The following is a 27,738-nucleotide window of genomic DNA, read 5'->3' on the forward strand; positions in this document are numbered from 1 at the left end:
GAAATTTACAAGCATATTTAATCATGATTATTCACTGATGCTTTCAACAGCACTGCATTGCTTTAATGATTAAATATTCATGCACATAAACACACATATTATAAGAAGCCATTGTCTGCCTGGGGACATTTTTTTTTTAAATTATTAAATTAAATCCCCTGAATCTATGTGGACTAACAGTAAACATGGCCCTCACAAGGGTTATTTAACATATTAAATACCTTAAACAATTAGCTTTATTACCACAACATCAAATTAATTCACTATAGGATCTTAAATAGGCTTTCTGGACATTTCTGTAAGAGCGGGAGAAGTCTCTTTGAGGGGGACACACAATAAATATATTCAAAGTTTTTACAAAACGTTTCGACTGATGCAAAGAGCCTCATGTAGTGATCTCTTCCTCTTCTGTGTTCAGGGGCACTGTGGTCATGGGTGCTGGGAGATTGTTGCACTGAAGGTAGAAATACACCACTTGGACCTGAACAAACAGTCAGCCAATGATGCATATGTGCACACACACAAACACACACACACACATAATACACACAGACAGGGAAACAAAGAAATGCAATTGTTTTAGGGAAGTAACAAGCTTGTTGTGGTGGCCTTTTGTTAGTACCTCTTAGTTTTCTGGTTTTTGGTCTCCTAGGCAGTGTATTACGCAAAGAAGCCCAGCAGTAATGTTCAACGGGGCATTAAAGGAAGAAAATGGGCCATTTCATTGTAAAAACGTGGGATTGGCACACAGACTCACCTGGACCACAACCTCCTGAGAGATGTCAACGTGTGGGCTGCACTGCCCAAGAACAGCCTCTGGGGGGCGAACTAAGCTGGGGCCAAACACTGTTGCCAAATTCATCAGAGACATTTTGTTGATCGCTTCTTTTTCAGCCACCCTGACAGTTAAAGGCAAACAAACAGGTGGAGGGGAAGAGAGAGAAAAACAAGGAGGAGACAGAACAATTTTGAGTATTTCGGCCAAGGCAGGTCTGAAATCTGTTCATTAGGTCCAACAGTCCAACTTGATGTAACGGTCAGTATAAGCTGAATGTGTGACAGATATTTGACAGGATATTTCTGTCCACTTCAGGTCGTGGATAACGAAGAGGAGTTTATTGAGCGGCTGAGACACTTGAGAAGAATGAGGAAGGAACTGACCGTCTGAGGTGGTGCAGGAGGAAGAGGAAGGTGTTGCGGTTGACAACAGGGCAGGACTGAAGTATGCTACACATTGACTCCATCCTGGAGCTCATGTCAGGGATAGCTGTCAACACAGTAGCACACAGTTTCAAAACCTGTGAGAGAAACCCTGGCTGTATGAATGCACCGCTACTGACATGTAAGATGATTTAGCTAGTCAAGGTGGAGTCCAGCTATAGACAGTCTCTGTGTGTGATTACTCAGGGCATCAGCCAGGCTCCGGAACTGCTCTCTTGGGATAAGGGGTTCTGGCAGGTCCCGGAAATACAGCTTGAGTGCTCCAGACACAGCATGCACATCCACACACCGCAGCCGGGACACAGCCTCCCGCAAATCTGCAAGCACAGCATGCTGTCCAGCTAAAGGCAGAGACCTTCAGGCATTTCTGATTTTCTATGGATGATATTAAAATGCTGGTAAGGCAGACCATTCATTCACAAATGTGAATATGCACACACATGCGCACGCGCACACACACACACACACACACACACACAAATGCACGCACACATACACAAAAAAACCCACACACACACACACACACACACAAACGCACACAAACACAAACACACACGCACACACAAACACACACACAAACACACACGCAGCTCACTGGTGTCGAAGGTGCTCTTTAAAGCCTGGATGTCGCTGGTAGCTCCAGAGATCCTGTAGATGCCCACCTCCTCCAGGCCCCTGTGCTCCACCTCCTCCGTACAGGAGCGCACAATGTGGGGTACCAGCACCCCCTCCTGCCTGACAAAGCAACAGGCAGGAACACACGCGTTCGCTCTCGTACAGGATTTTCTGCACTCAGAGTCTAAAATTAACCTTCTTTAACTCCCACACCCTCTCTCACAACCAGTTTACACAAGTACCCTCTTCCCCTTTGTACTCCACGCCATTGGTCCATTACCGCACAGTTCTGCTTTTTTGTTTGTAACTGACATTTCAAATGTAATCAGGGGAACTGTTTCACTTTATCCTTCCTACAGTCTATAGTAAGGCATTTGTGTAAGATATTTAAGTAAACATATGCAAAATATTTCATTTATGTATCTCAGAATGTCAGACTGGATCCTGTAGCAAACTAGCTTATGTGAGAAGCTACATTTGTACTGAAGGTCCAGTGTTGGCAAGCAGACTCACTGTGCTAAATCTCCAATTGGAATATTAAAGACCGGCTGTTGCTGGACGGGGACACTGCTGGGGGGCTCCAGGGGGTGAGGCGAATACTTGAGGGACAGATGTACCTCTATCTGGTTCATAGACACTATGTACTTCTTCCACTTCTTCAGTATAACGGAGGGATCCAACTGTGACACACATAAAAACACAAGGATCGGAACACACCAGACTCCTCTGTGGTCTCATCTCTCTCAGACTTTTGGGTTGCTTTTAGATCAGAAAACGCACAAATCCGGACTCGCTTTACAGCAATACTGACTGAGAGTAAGACTGTGGCATTGAGTACAAGGATATATGAGGTACGGGAGAAATTCTGAGGGAGGGTAAGTTTGGACTTTTACTATAAAACTCAATATTAGATTAACTGTAAAAGTGAAAAAAGGGATACTGGGTTACTCATCCTGTAGAGACAATTAGTGTAGCCTGGACACATTCTAGAGTGTGGATGGGGTCCACAGTCTGTTGTCAAATCTTGACTTTGGTAGTTCCGAATATGGCCAGCAGCCCACTCAGTACTCATCCCCTCTGGTCAATCGAACTAACACACAGCCTGTCTGTGCAAGCTACACATCAAGTGTCTATCTCTGACGAAAGTCTAACTGGGAGACAGCTGAGTGAAGACAAATGGCAGCTGACGCATGCGTTTCATAGGAGAGAATTTGACAGAGTGGGTGGCAACAATAAACACGCAAATATGTCACAAATGGCACAAATGTCTATGGGAATATCACGAAGAATTTTAAGGATGATTATCAGGATTTTATGCCACGAGGTCAACAAGAGTAGTATGTGGGGGGTTTTGTTTTTAACACAAAGGCAGAACTGCATCAAAGCTGCCAAAAGACTGTCATCACATTGGTGAACATGACAGAATACCTTAAAGATGTGTAAGAATAGAGAACTGTGTCACTTTAAGCCCAGCACAATAAGATTTTATTAATTTTGGATCATAAGGACACGTTCACTTACTTGGCATAAAGAATAGACTGATTCTGAATAATATGGGTATTTTTGCTCAGTGACATTCTTGATATATCTCAAGCAGAATTTCAATTTGTGTAATCTATAGAGAGCAGAATAAAATTATCTCATAGTATGCAATACAAATTAGCTTAAACTATCAATTTAAATCTGTTCTGGTTCCAGGTTTATGGAACACAACACTGCAGCTCAAGATTTGATCTATTTTGTTTACAATTAATGATGATCTGAGTAAACACTTTTCTGTAAAACAGGTATACATTCAGACTGTTTTTATTTGTAGCATGCTTTATTTTTTGATCATTGCCATTAAATATATGATCAGAGAACTATTCCATGTCACATCAGGCAGGTTGGAAAGGCCAATCCATAACAACTGATCCTACCTGCATGGAAGTACAGTAAAGTTCTCTTGTCGCACCTGTATGGAGCTTCTTCCCTGGATCTGCCCACTCTTCCCACACTCCGCTTGCATTACACACAGCACCCTGAGACACTGCGCCTCATCCACCTGCAAGGAGAACTCCTGAAAACACACAAACACACTGAGGACTTGCATACACATAGCCACACAGACACAGGCACAGGCACAAACACACTGAGAACCTGCATGCACATAGTCACCACAGACACAGGCACAAACACACTGAGGACCTGCATACACATAGCCACACAGACACAGGCACAGGCACAAACACACTGAGAACCTGCATGCACATAGTCACACAGACACAAACACACTGAGGACCTGCATGCACATAGTCACACAGGCACAGACACAGGCACAAACACACTGAGAACCTGTATGCACATAGTCACACAGACACAGGCACAAACACACTGAGAACCTGCATGCACATAGTCACACAGACACAGGCACAAACACACTGAGGACCTGCATGCACATAGTCACACAGACACAGGCACAGGCACAAACACACTGAGGACCTGCATGCACATAGTTACACATACACAGGCACAAACACACTGAGGACCTGCATGCACATAGTCACACAGACACAGGCACAGGCACAGGCACAAACACACTGAGGACTTGCATGCACATAGTTACACATACACAGACACAAACACACTGAGGATCTGCATACACATAGTCACACAGACACAGGCACAAACACACTGGGGACTTGCATGCACATAGTCACACAGACACAGGCACAGGCACAAACACACTGAGGACCTGCATGCACATAGTCACACAGACACAGGCACAGGCACAAACACACTGAGGACCTGCATGCACATAGTCACACAGACACAGGCACAGGCACAAACACACTGAGGACCTGCATGCACATAGTCACACAGACACAGGCACAGGCACAAACACACTGAGGACCTGCATGCACATAGTCACACAGACACAGGCACAGGCACAAACACACTGAGGACCTGCATGCACATAGTCACACAGACACAGGCACAGGCACAAACACACTGAGGACCTGCAGGCACATAGTCACACAGACACAGACACAGGCACAAACACACTGAGAACCTGTATGCACATAGTCACACAGACACAGGCACAAACACACTGAGGACCTGCATGCACATAGTCACACAGACACAGGCACAGGCACAGGCACAAACACACTGAGGACCTGCATGCACATAGTCACACAGACACAGACACAGGCACAAACACACTGAGAACCTGTATGCACATAGTCACACAGACACAGGCACAAACACACTGAGGACCTGCATGCACATAGTCACACAGACACAGGCACAGGCACAGGCACAAACACACTGAGGACCTGCATGCACATAGTCACACAGACACAGGCACAAACACACTGAGGACTTGCATGCACATAGTTACACATACACAGACACAGGCACAAACACACTGAGGACCTGCATGCACATAGTCACACAGACACAGGCACAGGCACAAACACACTGAGGACCTGCAGGCACATAGTCACACAGACACAGGCACAGGCACAAACACACTCAGGACCTGCATGCACATAGTTACACATACACAGACACAAACACACTGAGGACTTACATGCACATAGTTACACAGACACAGACACAAACACACTGAGGATCTGCATGCACATAGTCACAGACACAGGCACAAACACACTGAGGACTTGCATGCACATAGTCACACAGACACAGGCACAGGCACAAACACACTGAGGACCTGCATGCACATAGTCACACAGACACAGGCACAAACACATGCAAACTGCGCTGTATACACACATGCATCACTTTTTTTACACACAAATACATGTACTCATATGTAAAGGAGGACGTGGACTCACACATAAACAGTGACACAAAGAAGCGAATTGACCTGGTAGGATAGGAGAGAGGAGTGTGAGTGCAACAGGTCAGAGCAGTGCATTGTGACAGAGCACCAGAAGCCTCACCTCATCCCACTGTGGTGTCAGGCTGCAGAGAGAGGGGTGAGACTGGGCCCTGTTGTCGTAAAACCTGTATCCGTCCACTTCCAGGCATATATACAGACCTGGGGGACACATGGGACAGGCAGACAGACATGGGACACAGGAGACAGTTCTGAGGTCACGTGTAAAGGAAGTGCCTGTGGCTGCCTGGTGGATGGGTTCTGTGATGGAGAGGTCAGTGTTGAGAGGGTCTGTGATGGAGAGAGCAGTGTTGAGGGGTCTGTGGTGGAGACGGTCTGTAGTTTAGATGTGAACCTTATGGCAGCATGTTAAAGTGTGTGGGAGAGATGGTAGAGTGGAGACTGCTCTGAGCATGAGACTAAAATAGAGTGTGTGACTGTGAGATGGTGTGATGGCAAAGGCGTGAGATGCATGAACTCACTTGCAGGTTGCTGAAGTCCACAAGCTGAGTGAACAGCAACACTAAGGGTCCCACACAGAGATTTGTCCTCACGGGCTGGGAGATAGAAAAGGAAGTGGAAGTGTTTCAGATTGAACATACTGTAGTTACTCAATAATTGTGATACAGTTGGGACTTAGCCATAGCTTTACTGCATGAACTAGATTTGTTGTTCATGGCTATAGATAGCTGCTACTGTGTGGTAGAATTGTACTTAAATTATGCACACACAAACCAAACCATTATCAATACATTCAGTCAGTAGAAATAATTCAAATATATACATAATCCTATTAATGAATATGAGCAAAACTACAAGCCCTCCAGTACAGGGCAGTCTGTACCAGATGTAACTTCAAATGAAATGTAAAAATACTGACAACCCCGAGAGGGGGGGGGGAGGGGTCTCACCAGGAACTAAGCTTTGAAGATGTGGATTCTGGGTCATTCTTAGTTTGGCACAGGAGCTGGTAAGGGTCAGCAAGTCGGGTGGAACAGTTTCTATGTCTGACACACACGCACACACACACACACACACATTTTAATACTTTTATTCATGTCCACAAACAAAAGTAATATCATAGGACATGAACATTAGAGACACACAGTACATACCATAATAATGACATGAGAACATGCAGGTTTCCATGACATTATTAAGCTCTTAGACCTTAACAAATGCAGTAGATGTTACAAAACCGCAGTCGGGTGTTTCTGCTGCCTGTGGCCATGAGGAACTAGGTTAACCCCAATATAGCGCGGGTCTTACACGGTTATACCCTGGCTACTTCCTAGTTAGCAAGACAACTTTCACTTTTCAACCAAAAGTAGCTGGGTTTTCATATGCCTAGGTGGCGTTTCATCGACTTTTCACTGTCTTTTCACCACAAAAATGTTCACTGGGATGTTCATCAGTACTCACTCTCTCCTTTCAGTTTTTCAATGGCCTCTCTCCACTCCTCCAGCTCATACAGCAAAGAAAACACAAGAGTGTGGCTCTGCAGAACACAGACAGAAGGCCGCCCACAGGCCACATTACAACCACTCGGTGACTCACCGAAGCACTTGTCATCAAACGTTCAAACTTCCTGTGGACGTCCGCTCTTTTGTTTAGTCAGTGTAGGAGTTGGGTCAGCGAGCTCACTCTAAATCAGTGTGAGTCTTGAGCAGATTGAAGTGATGGCTCCATGTTGTGGGACCAGCACAGCCACCGGGGGGACTGTGTCAGTGAATGTGTCATGCTCTCGGCTTGGCACCTGTTCAGGGGCTCACCTTGCCGTTCGGGCTGTGCAGCTCCAGGGGGAGGACGGGCGAGTGAGTCAACAGCCATAGTTCAGCCTGCTGCAGCTTCCTGCGGCTGCGATCCAGGGTACGAGACCACGCCGCTTTACTGCCTCTCTGTCACACCCCGAGAGAGACAAGCACACATGACCCCAAACAACTCCTGTAATGGCGTCACCACCAAAATTGTGTGACTGCTACACACACACACACACACACACACACACATTCTCACCCCCTGCTCTTTGAGCTCCTGTCTCAGCTGGAACATTTTGCCCCTCATGGTGCTGACCCGGAACTGTAAGTCTGTGGACAGCTCCTGCTCTGAACCCCAGTGCACTCGCAGTCCCGCCAGCGGCAGGTACCAGCAGAACCTGTAATTAGCCTGCTTCCTGTGTGGAGACACATAAACATGAGTATACAGTAGCCATAATATACCAACTGACATGACAAATATAAAACCTATTCATAAGTAATAGTTCATAATAGTTTTTAGTTTCATAAGAGCCCTGTTGTTTTAAACTTTCATAAGAGAATGCTGCTGTTAGCATCGCACTGGTTTTAGGTGTGGGGAATCTGGGCCTAGGATTTCAGTGACCCGAGGTAAGAGTGGGAGGAGTCACTCACCCAGCTGAGCCGCCCTTCAGCTTCACACACAGCAGCAGGTCTGTGTACAGGAAGAGATGTCGTATGCTCCGGCCCCCCTCGCACATATCCACCACGAACCCATCCCGTATCAGCTGCCGTCTCTGCATACAAAGGACAACCTGGACGTCAGGCTGGCACTTTGAGCCAAAGAGCCGTACGGTCACACACAAATGGCTGCTTTAGGGCAGGGAGGGGAAGAGATGCTTTGCGTGTTTCTGTGTGTACGATGGTGTATACATGTGTATTAATATGTGAGCTACTCCGTGCTTGTGTTTGTGAGTGAATCTATGTCCTTTATGTATGGGTACATGCAAACCAGTCAAGGGCATGTGTGTGTGTGTGTGCGTGTGTGTGTAAGTGTGTGTGTGCGTGTGAGTGTGTGTGCGCGCATGAGTGCACGCCCGTGTGTATGTGCCTGTATCTAGGCTCACCATGCCTGTGCTGAGTGTGACAGCCCTCTTGCACTGGGACTCCTCGTTGACTCCTGACAGGAAGCTGCTGGAGATGCGCAGAGCCTCCTGGAGCAAGGCGTGGTCCTGGTGGTCCTGGGGGGTGTGCTTCAGCAGGTCCTGTGGGAGAGAAACAATACAGTCTTAATGTGAAATCAAAATACTCTATGAATGAATGGATTAGCATTCTGATGGGATAAAAAAATCCACAGTAACCCCACTGACCGTATCCCAAATGTTAGATATCAAAATGTCCGGCACATTTTGCAGCTAATTACTGAGATGTCTGTTCACACAAGGCGAGTATTACTAGAGGACCTCGGTTACCTACTTTCCCCCCAAAAACAGTAAGTAATTCCATCTAGAAAATTTACTTTGCCAACAAGTAAAAATGACTGACATGACAGATTCTGACAGGACTAAAACTACAGGAGCAATAGGTAATAATTCCAGGACATCCGTCAGTAAAACTAATCCTGTCAGAATATGGCCCTTGTCAGTGAATGAGCAAATTAGTTTATGAATAAAGTAGTCAATTAACTGATGGTGTGAGGGAGTTTTTCACAGGATAACAGAGTGTGTTATCAATTAGCAAGTGAGAAAATCATAGAGCGAAGTAGTAACTTGAGAATGGGTCTCTTTCTGACAGAAGAGGATCTTACGTGTAACACCAGGGTGGTCTTTGTCACACGATCCAAAGGCTTATACAGGAGAGCTAGGGGAGGAGAAAGAATACATGCGTCTTACGGCTAGTGAGAATAGATACTACTGTAACTGAAAGACAAACACCAGGTTTCTCTCACCTTCAAACGTGTATGTTGTCTTGCTGTTGTCCGACCCTTTACAAGACATCATACTCTTCAGAAAGAGGGCAAAGAAAAATGAGTCAAAGCGAGTGAGAGAGAGAGAAAGGCAGAACATAGGAGACCATGCAGATCATCCTACAGAATCAAAAAATAAATTGCGTCCAATTCTTTATTGGTGTGTTTGAGGACACCTGCGAGACACTCTTGTACATGAGGGTAAGTGAACATTCGGGAGAAGCTGGTGAGCAGCATTGCACCTTTGTCTTACCTGTGCCAATGTCCTGAAGCGCTGGTCTGACTGGGTACACTTCCTCACAATCTCCACGGCGCTCTCGTAGTTATCAATGAAGCCACGGTACACTCCCAACTGACTGACCTGGTTATCACATGACCACATCACAGCCAATCAGACAAAAGCAGGCTCTTGAGTTGACTAAATGTACCCACCACCAACTAACATTTATTTGGACAAAGAACAGTGTTTGGCTACAGGGAAACCCATGTACAGTTTTAAAAAAAGAGTCATTTCTATGTGTTAATTCTCTCCTGATGCTAACTCGCTTGCAATATGCATCATGTTTTTCTCACACGATTAAAAGAAAATATTTGCAGAAGAGAATGTCATAAGAGTAGCTGTTCCAACATGTGCACATACTGGTAAAAAAGTGTGCAGACATATCTCTCAATGATCACACACATACACACATTTCTCTGTGGTTAAGTGAGAGCAGAAACGGGTGTGAGAGGGTAGCTCTGCTGATTACGACAACCACTATGGAAACCTATGAATTGCCCAGCTCACTGCACTGTAAGTATCCAAAATGAATCAACTATTGAATCCAAAATGCTCCATTTACAGAATATCCTAATTCAGGAAATGTTTTACTTGAAGAGCAGAAAATAACTGGGTTAATTAAGTTCAGGATTAAAAAAAGAGAAGTCCGCACTATTAGGATTCTATCAAAAGACAGGAAGCCAGTAACCAAAGTGATGTGCACCCTTTCATTTTGCTCGCTCTGTAATGTTTCATGACTAACTGTTGGTGGTCATCAGCTCATCACACCCATGATGTGGAAGTTTCCCTCTGTAGTGTTCCAGACACAGTACGGTCTATGACAGCCAGTAATGTCAGCACAGTTTACCCGCGAGCAGAGCCGCCATCAGGGGGGAACAACCAAGATCGCTGTCCCAGGCCCTTCACAGACCATTTCCAGATCATTGTCAGACCCCAATGGTCTGTGAACTTGTGGTAAATATTATTGTCCCAGGAATAATACAATTATATAATTTTGTCCCGGGCCCAGGAATTTCACCCGGCAGCCCTGCCAGCAAGAGCTGTTGTCCATGACACAAAAGTTCACAGACAGTTGAAAACAGCCCCTTTTCTGTTATCAGTTCATTGCTAACAAGAGGTTTGTGGTCTGCAACACTGATGATCTTCGGCATCCTGCATTATGTTTGCTGATGAAACAATAACTGAGCTCACTCAAAACAGCGCGGTCTAAAGCTAACACAGACCACATGGGAAATCTGTGTAGGTGAAGGCAATTCATCGAAAGGTCCCTGCACTGGCCGGGCAGTCAGTGTAAAGTGACCGGTCAACGAGTGGGTGTCCTGTGAGTGACAGCGTGCCTCTGCTTGGTGGCGGCAGGAACCCACCATTCTCAGGAACAGGTCCCCCACAGGGGATGGCTGTGCGCCCCCCTGTGGCTCCTGTCCCGGCGCCGGCTCCAGTCTGGCCTTCAGCCCGGTGTAGAACTCCGTATGCAGGTCACGTAGTTCCGGCACCTGGAAGAACACTGTCCGCACCTGCTGGGCAGACAGGACCGGCTGGGATGTGCCAGCTGACGCCTTCAGAGCCTTCATGGGCTGGAAAGAGAAGAGGTGGAGGAAGGGTTGAAGAAACACAGGGAGAATAAGTTGGCTGAGCAGAGACAGGAAGACAAGAAAACTTGCTGTGGACAGACACACATGCAGGCGCTTGCACAAACACGTGTTGAAATGTGCACACATAAAAACACTCATAAACGGAGCACAGAGAGCACACACAGATGCACACACAGAGCCAGGTTCGCTATTCTCTCTGCATGAGAGATGACACGCCCACAGGCAAAACCACCCAGTACTTCTCTAATTTATTTTCAGAAGCACCAGGCCATTGAGCACCAAAGCATTCAAGAAACCTTACTCTTACTCAGAGCTTGAATTAATATCTGAGCCCTCTGTGGCAACATTACTTTTCCTTGTCTAGAACAGCGGTGGTGAAATCATGTTCTGACCCACACGTCAGACAAGAAAGCATTAGGAAAAGACTTAAGAGGATTACGTTCTTATTTCTCCATTTCTCAACATTCTCACTCTCATTTTGAATCTGTTTGCTGCATGAGCATGCTCAGATGGGGAAGTGAATCGCAGGCATTAGACCTTATAAGGTTTAAAGTGGGGAAGTAGGAACAAAGACATTTGGAGGTGATATGAATATCAGAATGTGCCGTTAATTGTTTTTTTAAATCAAGCAACAAAGGTAAAAAATTCAGACTTCATCATTTAATTGTTTAGAAACTGAGTTAAAAGTAAGGACATGGTTCACAATGCGTAACCTGATACATGCTGAAACCCTATGCAGACACTGTAATGTACTTATGGAGACATGATGATGGCAGAAGGGGTTCTTTTATGCTCTATACTGTACGGCCATCATATGTGGCATGGCTTCAAATTCAAGTCCTATCGGCGCTGCAACAGCCCCAAAATTTCAGAGCTCCCACACCTTCTTGTGAATGATCAATTACACAATTATTGTATGACTGAAAAATATGTATTTGTAGATGACATTTCTGATGGACACAACTCAGATCCAGAACGACATATCCACCACTATGAGAGGGACTGCATAGCAGTCTTGAACAAGGGCTCTAATGAGCACTTTCAGTTTGTTCTTAGTTCTATATTAGCTCTCATATGTCATTCGCAACACCTTTTCAAGGGTTGGCTTTGTTGCAGGATCTGTTGTTGCATGTACATGTGAGCTTATCAGTAGTCGTGTTTTTGTGGAATGAGTTTACGACTGAACGTGTAAGTTTCTCTTCTAAAGGTGTTAGTTATTAATTTGCAGCATATTGACAGATGTGGGGAGGGGCCACCAACACACACACATTTTATTTTACAAATATAACAATCTACTTATGGACTACAGTATTGTCCAATATGTTTTATGTTTCAGTGTATGTTTTAGCCAATTATTCTTCAAAATATTTATCTTAATTTCAGTTAGGACCATTTCCTCTGCACTCAAGGTAAGCACTACATAAAACTGATATTTATGTTAACGATTTAGAAAAAATGCAATTAAATTACCGTTTAAATTAACGTTTTTAACGTTTAAGTATAGCCTATAAAAGCACAACATCACTGTGCAAGCTGTCTTGGAGTGCCCCTATACCTCCCATAATAAAGCCTGCTAGTCATCAGAAACTTGTGTAAATATCTAAAATATCACATAAAATCCATCTTGGCTAATTGAAAGCACACACTGAAATATTTTTTTTTTTTAACCCAGAACTATCCTATAATAGCCAAAGCTCTTCCAAACATCTTCATGAAAACATTATTTGACTGTGTGTTGGTACATATACGTGTGTGTTGTAAATTGTTGCAAAAACCATTCATACTAATTTATTTGTGGAAGTAAATATATGCATTTTTTTTAAAAGACAAAATGAGAAGAGCAAAGGCTAACAAATGTTGCCTGACTATTCCTGATATGCCTAATAATACAGACCCAGAGGCCTATGTGCTCTTATCAGTGGATATATATGTATGTGTATACTTGTGCATGTCCTGTATGTGTGTGCGTGTGTGTGTTTGCCTGTGTGTTTGTGTGTGCATGTGTGCGAGTGTGTGTGTGTGTGTGTGTGCATGTGGCTGTGCCTGTGTGTATATGTCTGCACGCATGCGTGTGTGTGTTTGTGTGTGTGTATGTGTATGTGTGTGCGCATGCATGTGTATGCGTGTGTGTGTGTGTGGGTGTGTAGGTGTACTAGTATGGATATCCTCTCCCTACCGTCAGCAGTGTCTCCAGCTCACTCAGATACAGCTCTTCACTGGTCAGGATACTTGTAAGGACCACCAGCCTCCTCTCCAACATCATCTCAGGGATGCAGTATGTCTGAAACAGGAGCATGGCCAGTCAAATTACTGAAACAGCTTTCCAAAAGGCTTTCATATCCATGCAATAATATACCAGTCATCATCTCCATCACACTGAGTGATCGGTATATTATTGGGGGCGACATAGCTCAGGAGGTAACAGCGGTTGTCTGGCGGTCGGAGGGTTGCTGGTTCGATCCCCGCCCTGGGCGTGTTGAAATGTCCCTGAGCAAGACATCGAACCCCTAACTGCTCTGGTGAATGAGAGGCATCAATTGTATAAAAGCGCTATATAAATGCAGTCCATTTACCATTTACCATTGTGGTAACACACTGGCAGGTAGCTTAGCTTTGTTCAGACTACAACAAGCTTTATGAGTCCGGTTAATCATTGGCAACCTACTATTGTGCAGCTATATTGGCATGGCAACCCATTGATGGGCAGTTCAATCAGTCAGGTAACCCATCATTAAGCAAATTAATCAGTGCTGGCAGCTCACTGGTATATATGCACTGTATCAGTTGATAACTCACAGGTGTGTCAGGGAAGTCAATGCTATCAGCGTGGAGGGGGCTAGGAGCAAAGCCCACTTCAGTCACCACTTCAAACACGTCATCCAACAGATCAGGCCCCAGCTCGCTCTCTGCACTCACTGAATCACAAACAGAGGAGCACAGAAGCACAATTACACTTAGAACTCTGATCTGCCTTTTTTTGCCCCATTCACGCAGCAGTGGGACAGAGAACGTACGGTTAGACAAACTCCAAGTACAATTAATCATATTCAGTCGCACCTCAGCCACCAACACACACACATATATGCACGAAGGCACATATACATGCCCAGAATTAACTAAAATTCTTCAGACTGTTCTGCAACCTGCCAAATTTGTAATTTGCTTACCAGTGATACCACATGTCTGCAGGTAGCCCACTGCCTCCTCATAAACATCCATCACTCTAAGGAAAGGTCCACGAGAGGTCAAAGGACGCGTTCAGCTCTAAGTACTGGAATTTTAGATGTTCCTCAGGAAACTTTTTGAATCAGCTCTGTGTGGCATACAAAGGCAATTAGTTAAATCAACTCAGCAAGCTTTTTAAAAGAAGAGTTTTCATCTGATATCTTTAATCAGCTTTAAAAAATTGCTCTCTGTCCTCTCAGCAAACAACAGCGGAAGAACATATAAGCCTGCAGTCTTACATTCATTTCTCCTTTTAGGAATGATATTTCTGTAGAATTACAGTCAATCAAAGAGGATACATGAGTATGTACGAATTATTAGGATATATTGCAAGCATGTTTCATTTGCATGTGATTTTAGCATCCATTCAGGACACACGCCAACTGTTAAAATGTCAAACATGTTTTCCATTAATAAAGTGGTTGACGTGGATTAGTTCACAAAGCCATATAATAAACGGTTTCATACCCTTGTTCCGTAGTTGTGATATATAATTTTAAAATAGTAGCGCAAACATATACACAAAGACTGTTGTCAGATTGATGGCGTTTTGTCTCACCGGAATACTAATGCCAGGAATCTTTGAAGTAGTGCCGCGTCTTATCTGTGTGACAGTGCGGCAACGCTATTGAGGTCCCCAGCCAGAGTCCGGTCTTACGGCAGCGAAAGAGATTCTTGTAAGTGCTCCAGGCGTGACCTGTATTGCAGATACATATTCTTCAGAGATGTTGGTTGGTAGAAGTCCAGTAAATTCCAGATCAATTTTACCTCACTTGTAATGACTATCTCGCAATATCGATTTAAAAACGTTCAGTCTTGTCGACCCACGAAATGGAAATTAATAATTTACTTTTCAATTAACTCTGAAAATATATCAAATACATGTACAGGCATCTACTTTCCACAATATTTGGATGACACTACGTTGTTTCGTCCTTCAGCTCTAAACAGATCGGCTGTCTGAAGAATTTCCATTTCGGTCTAGCGTGTGAAAAAATAATTAGGACATGCGGACAACCGTTGAAAACTTCCTGTTTCGGAAACAAAAAAAAATAGCCTAATTTATGCAGGGGTGCTTCTTTAGAGAGACAGTGATAAAAACACAGTAGGCTACACTGATATTTTACATTATAGGAACATACACTGCAGTACTGTACTCCGGTATTTAGTGAATAGCCCTAATGTCGAAATGCGGATCTGCTAATGTTTTCGCTAGAAGTAGACTGCTGCAAGAACAGACCGCAGAACAATGCGTTACCCGCCTAGCACACAATGTTACATTTTGACAGCGAGCGCCACATACGGGTTTAACGACCACACTACTATAATTCACACAGAACAGGAAATACATTGCACGTATGTTCTTCCTCAGTAAATCTATATCCTTCGTGGGTTTTTTTAAATTATTTTTTTTACAAACTGCTTACTTTGACTCAATCAGGACGTGATTCCATCGATCCATTGTATCAACTGGCCAACAATGGTGGACAAAGTACACAACTCCATTACTTGAGTCAAAGTATAGATACCCCTGGTCAAATATTACTCCACTACAAGTGAAAGTTGTTCAGTCAAAATTTTACTTGAGTTAAAGTACTGGAGTACTTGCTTTTAAAAATACTTATCAATATCAATACTTATTCAAAAGTACATTTTATTTTTAATGCCAACGCACTGTTGTATTGTTTCTACGATGCATTTGCAGAAGCTCATTTACAGATGCATTTTTACTGTAATTAGATAGCAACACATGATAGACAGGGGTTAAATTGGGATTTGGGAGGTGGGTGGACCCTGAGATCCGGTGGGAGGTGGGTGAAAAAAGGTACAAACCAGTGAATGTCTCAGCTCAAAATAGTTGTATCTTTAATGTATTGTGCACATAATTGTAATTAAGGAAAACAATGTCTTAAAAAGAATGTATACTATTGATGCAAGCTTTTACATAATATATTTCAAGTTTATTGAGTGTCATTAATGCTGAGAATTTTTTTTACCCACGAAAATAATCGGTCATCCTCCTCTTGTCCTCACTTTTTCCTCCTTTATCCATCTTTCTTAAACTGGTGAGGCGCAAAACTTTCCTTTAAACTAATCATTGATCTCAAACTGACTAATCAAATGGAAAGGGACACAGCTTCTTCGCATTGTGTTAGAAAGATTAAATGATAAATGCGATTTAGAAAAATCCGTTTTAATCGCTAAGCAGTGGCGGAATCTTCCCGATTTTCCTTCAGTATCAATACAATTAATCCACAAAAAGCTACTCAATACTATCATATATAGCCAGCTCTCCCCAAATAGGTAGTTTTAGCAAGTAGCCTAGGCCGTACACTCTACATTTATTTTCATTTGCAGTACGAAATTGTGCACATTTTTAATCAACATTATTTGCGGATACACTTCTTTCTCCGCACTCGTATTCATGGCAAATATCTGCAATGCGTAGGCTAGATTGTAAACACAATTGAAGTGCAGGTTTTGTTTTTGCTGGTCATTCTGAGAGCTAACATGGTAGATAAAAGACTGGTGTATCTTATTTGTTAAGTGCAGACTACTTGATTAAAACTTTTTAACGGATAAATTGGATTTATGATTCATTCCCCCTAACACGGTATGAAGACGCTGTGTGTTAGGCTACTTGTCATTTGATTAATCCGATCGTTGGCACACTTGATTATAAAGGAAAATTACTAATGAAAACCAGTTGAGATCAATGATTAGTTTAAAGGAAAGTTTTGCCACCAATTTTCAGCTCACCAGAATAAAACGTTATGTATGTGGGAAATATTCAATCCTAGCTTAGCTGCTGACCAGCAACCTGCTGATTTTGCTTAAGCAATCAAAGTTGCCGTTAACAATGGCCGGCGTTCGTGGGGGCTGTTTATTCACCTCTCTTTAAAATTTTACATAGATGAAATTACATGTTAATGAAACTACCTACGGCGTCCGCTTCCAATCAATCAAGACAAGCAACGATATTTTTCTTTCTGTACCGTCTATATAAACGACTGTTCCTCCTGAGTTTTTTTTTCTTCGGAGTTTTGATTGGTTGAGCGAGTAACTGGCTAGAGGGAACACATGGACTGGAGCCTAAATGGACTGGATTGTCATAGTTATTTGTAAAACTGCCGGTCAAAATTATTTATTTATTTACCAAAGGTGGGTGGACGCCGTCCACCTGCGTCCACCCCCAATTTAACCCCTGATGATAGATAGCATTGCCTGAAATGTGAAACAGTTGGATGACCCATCGCTCAAATTCCATAAAATTTCATCTGACCAATCCTAGCATAAAAACTGCAACCACTACAAGCTCAGACAACTTCATAATTAGCAAACGGGCTACTGTTAGCTAACGTTTACATACCTCGACATGCTTTTTCAGGTTGGACGGCGAGTTTTTGAATGCAGCGATGTAGTTCATGCGCGGTAAGCAGAGCAAACATTTAAAACAATATGAATATTTTTGAATTTCACAAATCTCAAACATGTACTTGAGATATGGCCATGGGTGCTCTGGCGGCGCAGAATCGTCCTTATCTTCTGGCGTTGCCATAATTACCGCCGCTAAGTTCAAATTGAACTGTTCAACCACTGGTGCAAAAAGCAAGCACTTTAAACTTGACCGACAGCGTATTAGGAGTAGGCTGTTGTGAGGAACACAGCGTGTGGCCAATCGCATCTTACAAAATAAAAAAATATTCAACTGTTGACTTCAAAGCTATGCTTGAAAGTAACGAGTAACGACAACCTTCATAGAAATGTAGTGGAGTCAAAAGTACAATATTTGTCTTTCAAATGTAGTGGAGTAAGTTTCCAAAAAAATAAATACTCAAGTAAAGTACAGATAGGCCTACTCGAAAAATAGACTTAAGTAGCTACTGTACTCAAGTAAATGTACTTCGTTACTGTCCACCCCTGCTGACCAATGATCTCTTTTGTCAGAATACATTGTTAGCACTACATGACTAATAGCCTACATAACTTTGCTGTACTTTGATATAGCCTATTTACATTTAGCAGGATATAATGCCTAACCCAAATAATTTTATTTCCGGGATTTCTACTGCAATAAAAACAAACAAACAAATAAACTTCCCAGAATAAGAGCTGTCACATGATATCACCTGTTGCACTGGCGGAGTCGACCCGCCCCCCTATGATGCATCATAGCTTTTTGCGCGCTGGTGGGGCCCCATGTCGTGCAGTAAGTGCCCTTTTTATTTTTTCGCCCCTGCCCTTCAAACAGCTTGAGTCCGCCACGGACCTGTTGTTTTCTGGAGATGTGCCTACTCTCATTTACTGGAATAGAGACATTTGTGATTTAAAATCGCATTGAATCAAGAAACAACATTGTTTTACAACAGGAAGTAAGACTACTCAATGCTGTGGAAAGTGTCACGTCAGTACAAATGTCGAAATGACAATTACGTAAGAAAGAACTTACGAGGAGTCAAGACGATTAGTCTGATAAATGAGAAACGCGTTATTTTATATTACGTGTAGACCTGCAGTTTACAATTATTACACATATATAAATATGAATAAATGTATATTTTCATATGATAATCATCACCTCACTACAGTAAGTATAGAGTCCAATGATTCCACACAGGTAGGGCTAGTTGGTCAGCAAATTAATAATAGCTTGCTAACGTTAGCGGTATAGGCAATAGGCTAGTTTTTTTAATACACCAAAATATTTAGTGATTAAGCGCGGAAGACACAAAGACTGGGCTCCTTTTTTAAACCACTGTTCTAAACTGTTCTCAGTTTAGGTTGTATTTTTGAAGCGCTTTTCTGATTAGATGACATGCAGCTGCGATACAATTTTCAGGCTGATAATAATAATAATGGGAAGTAATAGAAGAAGAAGAAGAGAAAAAGAAAAGAAGAAGTGCAGAAGGCTGCAACCAGTAAACTGCACACATTTGCTGAAGTCACTTCCACCATCAAAGTGAAAACACAAAATGTTTTTTCCCCTTTTTCAATTTGGAATGTCCAATTATATTCACCAGCTGTGCAATCAATTCGGAAGGGGGCATACGCATACAAGCACACTAGTGCCGTCATATGAGCCATCAAACAGCCCCTGTACATATAGTACCACAAGAGGGCGGTTGAACCCTGTATTCTAGATATTTCTTGCACGCGTTTTCTGTGATTAGCACCAGTTAAAATTCTGACGTATTTTTTATTCTAATGAACGCAGAAAACGAATCACTATAAATATAAAATGCATATACATAAAATGCATATGCCAGCAGCCATACCTCCATGCACTCTGATCCTGCCGAATGGCTGAAGCAAAGCAAATGTGGGCTTGGTTAGTACTTGGATGGGAGACCACCTGGGAATACTGAGTTGCTGCTGGAAGTGGTGTTGGTGGGCCAGCAGAGGGCAATCTTCCCTCTGGTCACATAAACCCTAATGCCCCAGGGCTATGACGGGGACACTGTGCTGTAGGAGATGCCTATGAGACGTTAATCCGAGATCCTGACTCACTGTGGTCATTGGAAATCCCATGACACTTATCGCTGAGAGTAGGGGGGTTCCCCGGTGTCCTGGCCAAATCCCAGATATGGCTCTCGCAAACTTGCCACCAGAAATCATCCCTAGATTTAATTGGCTAAAAAATGTAGCTCTCTCTCCACCTTCGCTAATGTGTGGTGAGCTTCCTGGCGCAAAATGGCTGCCGTGCATCACCCAGGTGGGTGCTACACATTGGTGGTGGGTGAGGTGAGTTCCCCATCATCACTGTAAAGCACTTTGAGCATTCGGAAAGGTGTTATATAAATGCAAGATATCCTTCTAAAACTGTTTCCGATCGACAACACAAAAAAAAACAAGAACATCAAACTACAATATTCCCAATGAATATTAGTATTTTAATATTTGCAGAAGTAAATCTCAATTTGATGTTGTTTCTAAATATATCCAGCTGTATACCGTTCTATATACTTCTCTTGGCTGAAGCCAAGCTTGGCAGTAGCTACTTGGTTAATACAGTACTTGGATGGGAAACAACCAGATATAAGTTGCTGCTTGATGAGGATGCGGTGAGCCAAATGCGGTCCGTCTGGTATCAAGTAAAACAACCCTAAATGCGTCCTTTCACTGATTGGAACAGTGTGTTAACACTATACATTGAAAAAAAAATGTTTCATTGAATAAACTTAAAATTTTTATTTCAATTTGTTACACATGTATTTTCAGGGTTTCTCAATTGGAAATTATTTGGTTTATTTGAATGAACCTAAAAATATTTCAATAGAGAAAACTTAACAAATCGAAGTAAAACTTTATGTTTTTCCAATGAAGCATACATGTGTTTTGTGTCTATGATCTACAGGCATTAATATAGAATCCATAAATAGTTTTTGAAAAGGGCGGGCAGACTAAACTGAAACGGCAAAGCAAAATAACGACGTGACATACAACACAGAGAGCGAGAGAGAGGGGGGGGAGGGAGAGAGAGAGAGATATTGCCACTTGCTGGTTGTTTGGCTACAAGAAACACGCGGATGGACTCGTGCGCAAGGGGAAACATGAAAAATGAAGACACACTAGGAAGATAGGCTGCTGGATGAGTGCAGATATCAAAAAAGTAAACAATTAGGTCAATTGCTGAAGGACCGTAAACAACACAACAAATGTTCCCGTCTGAAGAGGATGTAAGTAGGAGGCAAACGGCGCCTTGAAATTTAGCATCTCTTCAGTGAGGTTTCACCGCTCATTTGTCGCACCACAGAAGAGTATTATTAAATGTGAAACGGATATTAATAACTGGAAAAGCAACATTACTGGCAACGATGTCGATTAACGGGACGGGGTATGACTACACTTCTATACGTGTGTGTGCTTCCACCGTGTCCTTCATAATTTTGGCTTTCTTCAACCTTGTGATAAACTGGACTATTTTACGGGAGGAACGGCTTCGCACCCAAGCACGCTTTGTTCTGGTATTCCACTTATTGTTTTCCGCCCTTGTTTACTTTGGGGTCGGCTGCGCCTTCTACCTGCAGATACACGTGAATGCTAGAACCCCTGATGCCGTTTGCCAGGTGATAATAACCATTTTAATAACCAGTGCCTCAAATATTCTCCTCACCCTTACTGCCATGGCTCTTGACCGCTACTTTGCCATCTGCTTCCCGCTCAAATACAGCTCCTTGTGTTGTGCGCACTGGCCCTGGCTCATTGGAATGCTTACGTGGGGTTTGGCTCTAATTACCCCACTGAGTCTGTTGTCGAAACCGGCGTTCAGAGGGCAGTGCAACCGAGAAAACTTGAAAAAAGGCGAGCTCCACAAAATAATTTTGATATCCGTGTGCGCCACACTCATCCTGTTCAGCTATGGAAAAATCTTACACGAGGGCAGGCGTCTTGGCGTGCTGACTCGTCGCAACCGCGTCGGCTGCAGGACTATAGCACTGCATGGCGCCCAGCTCGCTGTATACATCCTCCCCAACTTTGTGAACTTCGTGCTGCACCTTCTTCAGAAGCAGGGCTATCTCCACCGTGACCCCAAAGAGCTGTTTGCAGTGATAAACTTTGCATTCTTCAGCCTTGCTCAGTGCATTGCTCCCATCATCTACGGATTGCGTAAAGAGGAGCTTCTGGAGCAACTGTACCATCGCTTCCCCTGCCTGTCCTGCCACTTGAAAAGGGTCCTGGAGTGGACAGTACAAGCCACGCAACCCCGCTTGCATCCACAGACACGGTAAGGCTCAAAGAGAAACCTTCAAAGCAACTACCCACGCCGTACAAAGTCATCCATAAACTGTAGAGCTCAAAGGCTCAAAGTAGCACATACTTGCTTTTCGTGGTACTTGAACATGACGACACAATGATAACTAAATCATCTTTGTGTAACATTAGATTATAAGACAAATCATGAATAATTACATTACATTACATTACAGGCATTTGGCAGACGCTCTTATCCAGAGCGACGTTACTTGTTATTCTAATTTCGTAAGAGTAAGACAAGTAGTAAACAAACTACAAATAGTTAGCCAAACATCTTTTGTTTCTTGCACATAATCTGTATACCTTGAAAGTAGGAATGGGTCTAGTATAATATAGACCATATTAGGTCTCCTGTATAGTACTGGGAAAATGAATTTGACACTCATTTCCAGGGTTCGTACGGTCATGAAAAACCTGGAAAAGTCATTGAAATTTAAAATGCAATTTCCAGGCCCTGGAAAAGTTATGGAAATATAGCTAAAGTTGCATCAAATATAATTACTAATTAATCCAATCATAAACATAGTATGTATAGTAATAAAACGTAAATTGGCACGTAACCTTCGCGGTATTTTGGTGGTGAGAGAAGTTAATTCGGCCTGGCTCAGTCTGTTTACAGGCACGTCCAACAGGCACGCTTCTGCTAATGTAGCAGTTAGTAAACGTAGGCCCTACTGTGCCGACAATATGCCAGGGAAGTGCAGCTTTAATAATATATCAGGGCTCGAAATTAACTTTTTTACTTGGTAGCACTGGTGCTCCCAACTTCAAAAAGTTAGGAGCACCCACCAAAATGTAAGGAGCACCAGCAAGATATGCAATAGATTTTTTATTGATAAACGACAATATAACAGTACGGTTTACAAGTAACCGTTAAACTGTCAGGCCTAAAATGTGTCGACTCTTCAAGGAATTGCGTGTTATGCATTCAAACGACACTTCTCGTCACATTAATACCGCTAATTAAATCAATCGCCAGTAAACTGCATCGGAGAAATTAGCTGTTTCAACTGGGTCGCTACACAAAACACTACGTTAATGTTTAAAAAAAAAATGCCGTAATCGTTCGCTTCAACTTTTCAGCTTTCGATAACACTAATAAATTGAACATAAACTTTTGTCTTCAGGTAACATTAGTTACCGCGTTAGCTCTCTGTCGCGTGACAGTGGAGTGATGCGAAAGGGAGTGATTGAAGGCTAATATTAACCAATTTAAAATCAGCATTAAAGGTAAGAATGTCTAGCTCACGATTGGTTAGAAGGGTCACCGTCAGCTCACAAGGCACATATTGAGTGTACTAACTAGCGAATGTACAGAGAAAGAGACGTTCGACTGGAAAAAGAAAAGAAAAAAAGGTCGCACCAGAACAATTATTTTCACTCGCACAAATGCTCCCAATTATATTTCGAGGTCACACAGATTAAATTTCGGGAGCATATGCGACCAAAATGGTCGCAATTTCGAGCCCTGTTTGAGACATTGACAAAAATGTTAAACTATTCGAATTAAAATATGAGAGAATGTATCTAAGTGTGTCTGTCTGGTGTTTATTTGTTTTAGAGAGGCACCATATGTTTCAGATGCAGACCTAAGTTTACTTAGTGTTACAATAAATAATTTTAAATCGTCCCGCTGAGATAAAGTCATTTGTTTTGGTCATGGAAATTCAGTTAAAGGTTGTGGAGAAGTCATGGAAAAGTCATTGAAAATCATTGGTGAAAAAGTGTATGAACCCTGAATTTCTGCTTCTTGTTTCAGGGAGCGAACAATGACTTCCCAAAGGCTCATGTTAACAGAGCTCTCAAAGACGTCTGTGTGAGTGGGCTAGAGAAGACCCCTAGTAGGAATACAGCCGGAATATTCTCAGCCTACTCCTCAGCATGCAAGGGCATAGAAGATGGTGGAAAGCCACATCCATATCCTGAGGCTCATTACCTATGGATACAGCTGGAGTTTTACTGAAGAAAGAGTAAATATCAAGTACACAAACACTGGTGGTCTTCAAACCTGCAGGATTCTGGTTATAGGATCAACTTCTTAGCACTACTCTACACAGCCAAGGAACACAGAGGATTTTAGTCGACCCTGGTCACTCTCTGTGCAGTCCAGTCTCTGCTCAGTGTGTCTCAAAGGGGGAAATCCTACATAAAGGACGAAGTCTGTCCCAGACCACTCTTATTAACCTTATGACAAATGGTCCTATTCCTGTCTGGATCATTGCAGGCACTTATTAGTGGGTAACAAGGTGCAAGCTTTGATAAGCGTGTGTGTACAAATCTCATAGTGGAAAACCAGAAATGATATTACCAAAGCCAGTTCTGGCTGCTGTGAGCGATATAAGCTAAGTTGAATCATAAAGCAAAGTGTATTTATTGATAATTTACATTTATAATGAATCAGTCAAAGGCAGTAATGTGCTGTCATTTTAATGTTAAAATTTCAAGAAGACCTGTATTTTAATTAATAATGGACATGTTACTGCAAGGTTTACTGCCTCATTAATGTTTTCACAGTATTATTGGATATTAAAACCAAACTCAGTTTCAATCCACTGTAGTCATCCAGCTTGTCCTTGTTCCCTGTCTAGATCCAAGATCCTTGTGTCCGTAGACTGAAGGGTGTGGACTGCAAATGTGTTCTGGTGCTGCAAAACATTTTTTTACAGAGTGGCAGTGTAGTGAGGGAAGTGAGCTTGCACTTTTAAGGTTGTGGGTTTGATTGCCAGCTGTGGTACTGCTGTTGTACCATTGAGCAGGGTACTTAACCTAAATTGCTTCAATAAATAGTCAGCAGTCTAATTTAATTGTTTAAAAAAGGGCACGTTTATCTGTATATGAGGATCTGCTGAATACTTAAATGAAGTTTGGTTTACAGTTGAGAGGTTTAGTGGATTAAAAGGATATGATTAGAATGCACAGGAACAGGGCATAGTGATTCTCAGTTTTCTCACATTACAAATAAGATGTTACATTCAGTGACAATTTTTATATCCTTTTAGTCCACATTATACTATTTGGTACGGGGACATCTGTGTAGCAATCACAGAATTTGCTATTCCGTTGAACAGCTGCAGATATGTTGTGTGTAGTTATTAAGGTACATGTGCAATTCCTTACTATTTTGATCTAGAATCTGTTTATTTTTTTAAAAAATTGTTAAAATGGATCAGGTTTCAAATAAGATTTTTCCCCTCTGTGTTATTACACCTTCTGTGCTCCACAGGCATGTGCTGCGTAAAAGGCCAACATTACATATGGCAGATAACTCCAATTGAAGTGTGCTCAGAAATGACTGATTTGCAATAGACCTTCAGTATGACCACATGAATTCCAAACGGAGTGACAGGACGCTTTTTGCTGCAGCTGTATGCTGGGGAAAAGCGACAGCACGAATGAATCTTGTTTAGTTCGTCTTTACAGACAAAATTCTGTGTGGTGAACGAAAATGACTGGCTATCATCTCTTCACCAAAGTTATGGAAGTGCAACAGAAAGACAGAAGTGTGGTCTGCCTTGTTCTGCAAAAAATCGACTGAAATAGAAAACTTGTCATACAGACTTGCAGTTCAATTGTGACTGACCAGAGGAGTTGTGAGAATGCCCAAACTGCTGGTTCTAGATCCAAAAGAGATCAGACAATCTAAATAAGTGGGTACATAAAAGCGTCCTGGAACCCCATACTTATCCGGGATAATAATGCAAATACCTGGATTTATGCGTTTCAAAGCCCACCATTGCCAATTATGAGATTATTAATAATTGACTGCCACGATACAGCAAGAAAAACAACTATTTATCTGTCAACCTACTAAGCCAATAAGACCTCCAGGTCCCCCCCAAAAAAGAAAAACTATCAAATCTACAAAGTTCGTAAGCGTGAATGTGTTCCGAAACACGTAAACCTATATCCCCAAATATTACATCCTTGGGTTGCGTAGTTGTTTTTATCCAACATGAGAGCGAAGCACATATACCTGCTTCACCTCAGGAAAGATAGACAGCATTATGGACAGCATTACAGGAGGGTGAGGGGAGTGGAGTTTGGATATGTGGGTCTGAGGGCACAGTGGAGCAGAACTATGGTCTGTCACTGGTTGGTAGTTTAAGTATGTAAACGACACCTATTTGTTATCTGGACCAAACAAGACTGCTTTGTCTCACACATAATATCCCATTTTACAAAGTTGATCAATGCACTTTCATTAGAAAGTTGAATGAAATCTTACTGGAAAATGGAGTTTTATTATATACATAATTAATCACTGGAAGCATGAGAAGCAATCAGCTACTTCAATGCATTTCTTTATATTTCAGATTAGGGAAATTCTAAGCCTGGCTCCTCCAAACCACAACCCTTCTTGCCTTCCTGCAGACTCAGCAGCAAAAGACAAGCTAAGCCAATCACAGAGAAGGATTAACTTCTCAGCATGCAGATATCTACATACTGCATTTCCAGGAACTGACTCTTGAGTTTTTGCTAATGGAGGAAACCAAAGCAGAAACAGGTATCACAAGTAAAAGGAATCATTGAAAGGCAGTTCTTTATAGCTTTATGAAAACAAGATATTGGTTACTCATTCAAAGGTGTAAAAAAACTAATAGGCTTCTGAAAGACCTCATACCTGCAACACACACAGACAGAGGATACAAACCTGCATATTAGCGGCAAATAAATTCAGAAAAAGTCCAGAAAAAGAATTTCATGTGCATGGCGGAATTTAATCTAACCTGTTATCAGATGACTTGTGCAAAGCCAGATGCCAGTACAGTTTGTTGTTCTTGTCAACGTACTACTGTTGGTCAAGTTTCTAACCAGAGTACTGTAAACAGAGAATTACCATAAATTAACCAAAAAAAGTGTGCCTCTCCTGGGAGGGAGATGCGGCAGTTCCAGGCATGCATCGTCATTTGTCGCATTGAAAGAGAGAGAGAGCACCCACACCAACAAAAAAAAAATCAAATTAGCACCCTTTCCCCTCATGGGTTCTGAGCAAAAACAAACTAAAACAACTAACTAAAATAACAAATACAAGACAGTAAAACCCAGCGACAGCTTTTCAGCTCACCACTGGCCTCAGCTGGCTAATTTTTCAGTTGCCTGGTTCTTTCTCAGTCTATTGCACCCCAACTAACAAAAACTCCCAAAAAGAACTCAGTCTCTCCTTGTGTGCTCTTGGTCTCGGCCCGGTACCGTGGAGAACAACACCTTTAAGCACCTGGACTGATTAGTTAAAACAACCCAGGTGCGTGTTCTCGCCACCGGTAGGCGTGGCTAAGACTAATCTGGTTCTCCGCTGGCCCGAATGCTAGTCATAACATTTTAATCATTGCTATATTCCACCCTAGCGGACTACTGATGTGTGAGTTTGGAGGGCAGACTAGCATGTACACCCTATGACAAGGGCTCTACCAGCCACCCCTCTTCATTCCGTAATGCACCAGTTGAGCTGTGAAGCTACCGTTTGGATC

The 27,738-nt window shown here is 42.6% G+C and overlaps 2 protein-coding genes across 4 annotated transcripts; one reads left to right on the forward strand and one right to left on the reverse strand.

Moving 5' to 3' along the window:
• Positions 1-27,354, reverse strand: si:dkey-33c9.6 (active breakpoint cluster region-related protein). 3 transcript variants are annotated; one of them, XM_064328887.1, is made up of 24 exons: positions 27,336-27,354; positions 15,075-15,212; positions 14,458-14,603; positions 14,087-14,205; positions 13,467-13,571; positions 11,063-11,272; positions 9,672-9,779; positions 9,401-9,455; positions 9,260-9,312; positions 8,580-8,717; positions 8,128-8,249; positions 7,736-7,892; positions 7,492-7,617; positions 7,142-7,217; positions 6,631-6,726; positions 6,202-6,276; positions 5,784-5,881; positions 3,791-3,895; positions 2,350-2,516; positions 1,817-1,956; positions 1,404-1,538; positions 1,162-1,267; positions 758-899; positions 1-481 (listed from the first exon to the last, which is right to left on the reverse strand). In XM_064328887.1, exons 3-24 carry the CDS (start codon positions 14,507-14,509, stop codon positions 386-388), a joined length of 2,481 nt encoding a protein of 826 aa, XP_064184957.1. In that variant the 5' UTR covers positions 14,510-14,603; positions 15,075-15,212; positions 27,336-27,354; the 3' UTR covers positions 1-385. The 3 variants fall into 3 exon arrangements, with proteins under 3 accessions (XP_064184957.1, XP_064184956.1, XP_064184955.1); XM_064328886.1 differs by lacking the exon at positions 27,336-27,354 and adding an exon at positions 15,658-15,813; XM_064328885.1 differs by lacking the exon at positions 27,336-27,354 and having other exon boundaries at positions 15,075-15,777.
• On the forward strand, positions 20,966-24,823 carry zgc:194312 (uncharacterized protein LOC794943 homolog). The gene is made up of 2 exons (XM_064328903.1): positions 20,966-22,241; positions 24,030-24,823. Exons 1-2 carry the CDS (start codon positions 21,331-21,333, stop codon positions 24,088-24,090), a joined length of 972 nt encoding a protein of 323 aa, XP_064184973.1. The 5' UTR covers positions 20,966-21,330; the 3' UTR covers positions 24,091-24,823.
• Positions 27,355-27,738: the final 384 nt, after the last annotated feature.

This window comes from Anguilla rostrata, chromosome 3 (genome assembly GCF_018555375.3).
Source record: "Anguilla rostrata isolate EN2019 chromosome 3, ASM1855537v3, whole genome shotgun sequence".
NCBI classification, from domain to species: Eukaryota; Metazoa; Chordata; class Actinopteri; order Anguilliformes; family Anguillidae; genus Anguilla; species Anguilla rostrata.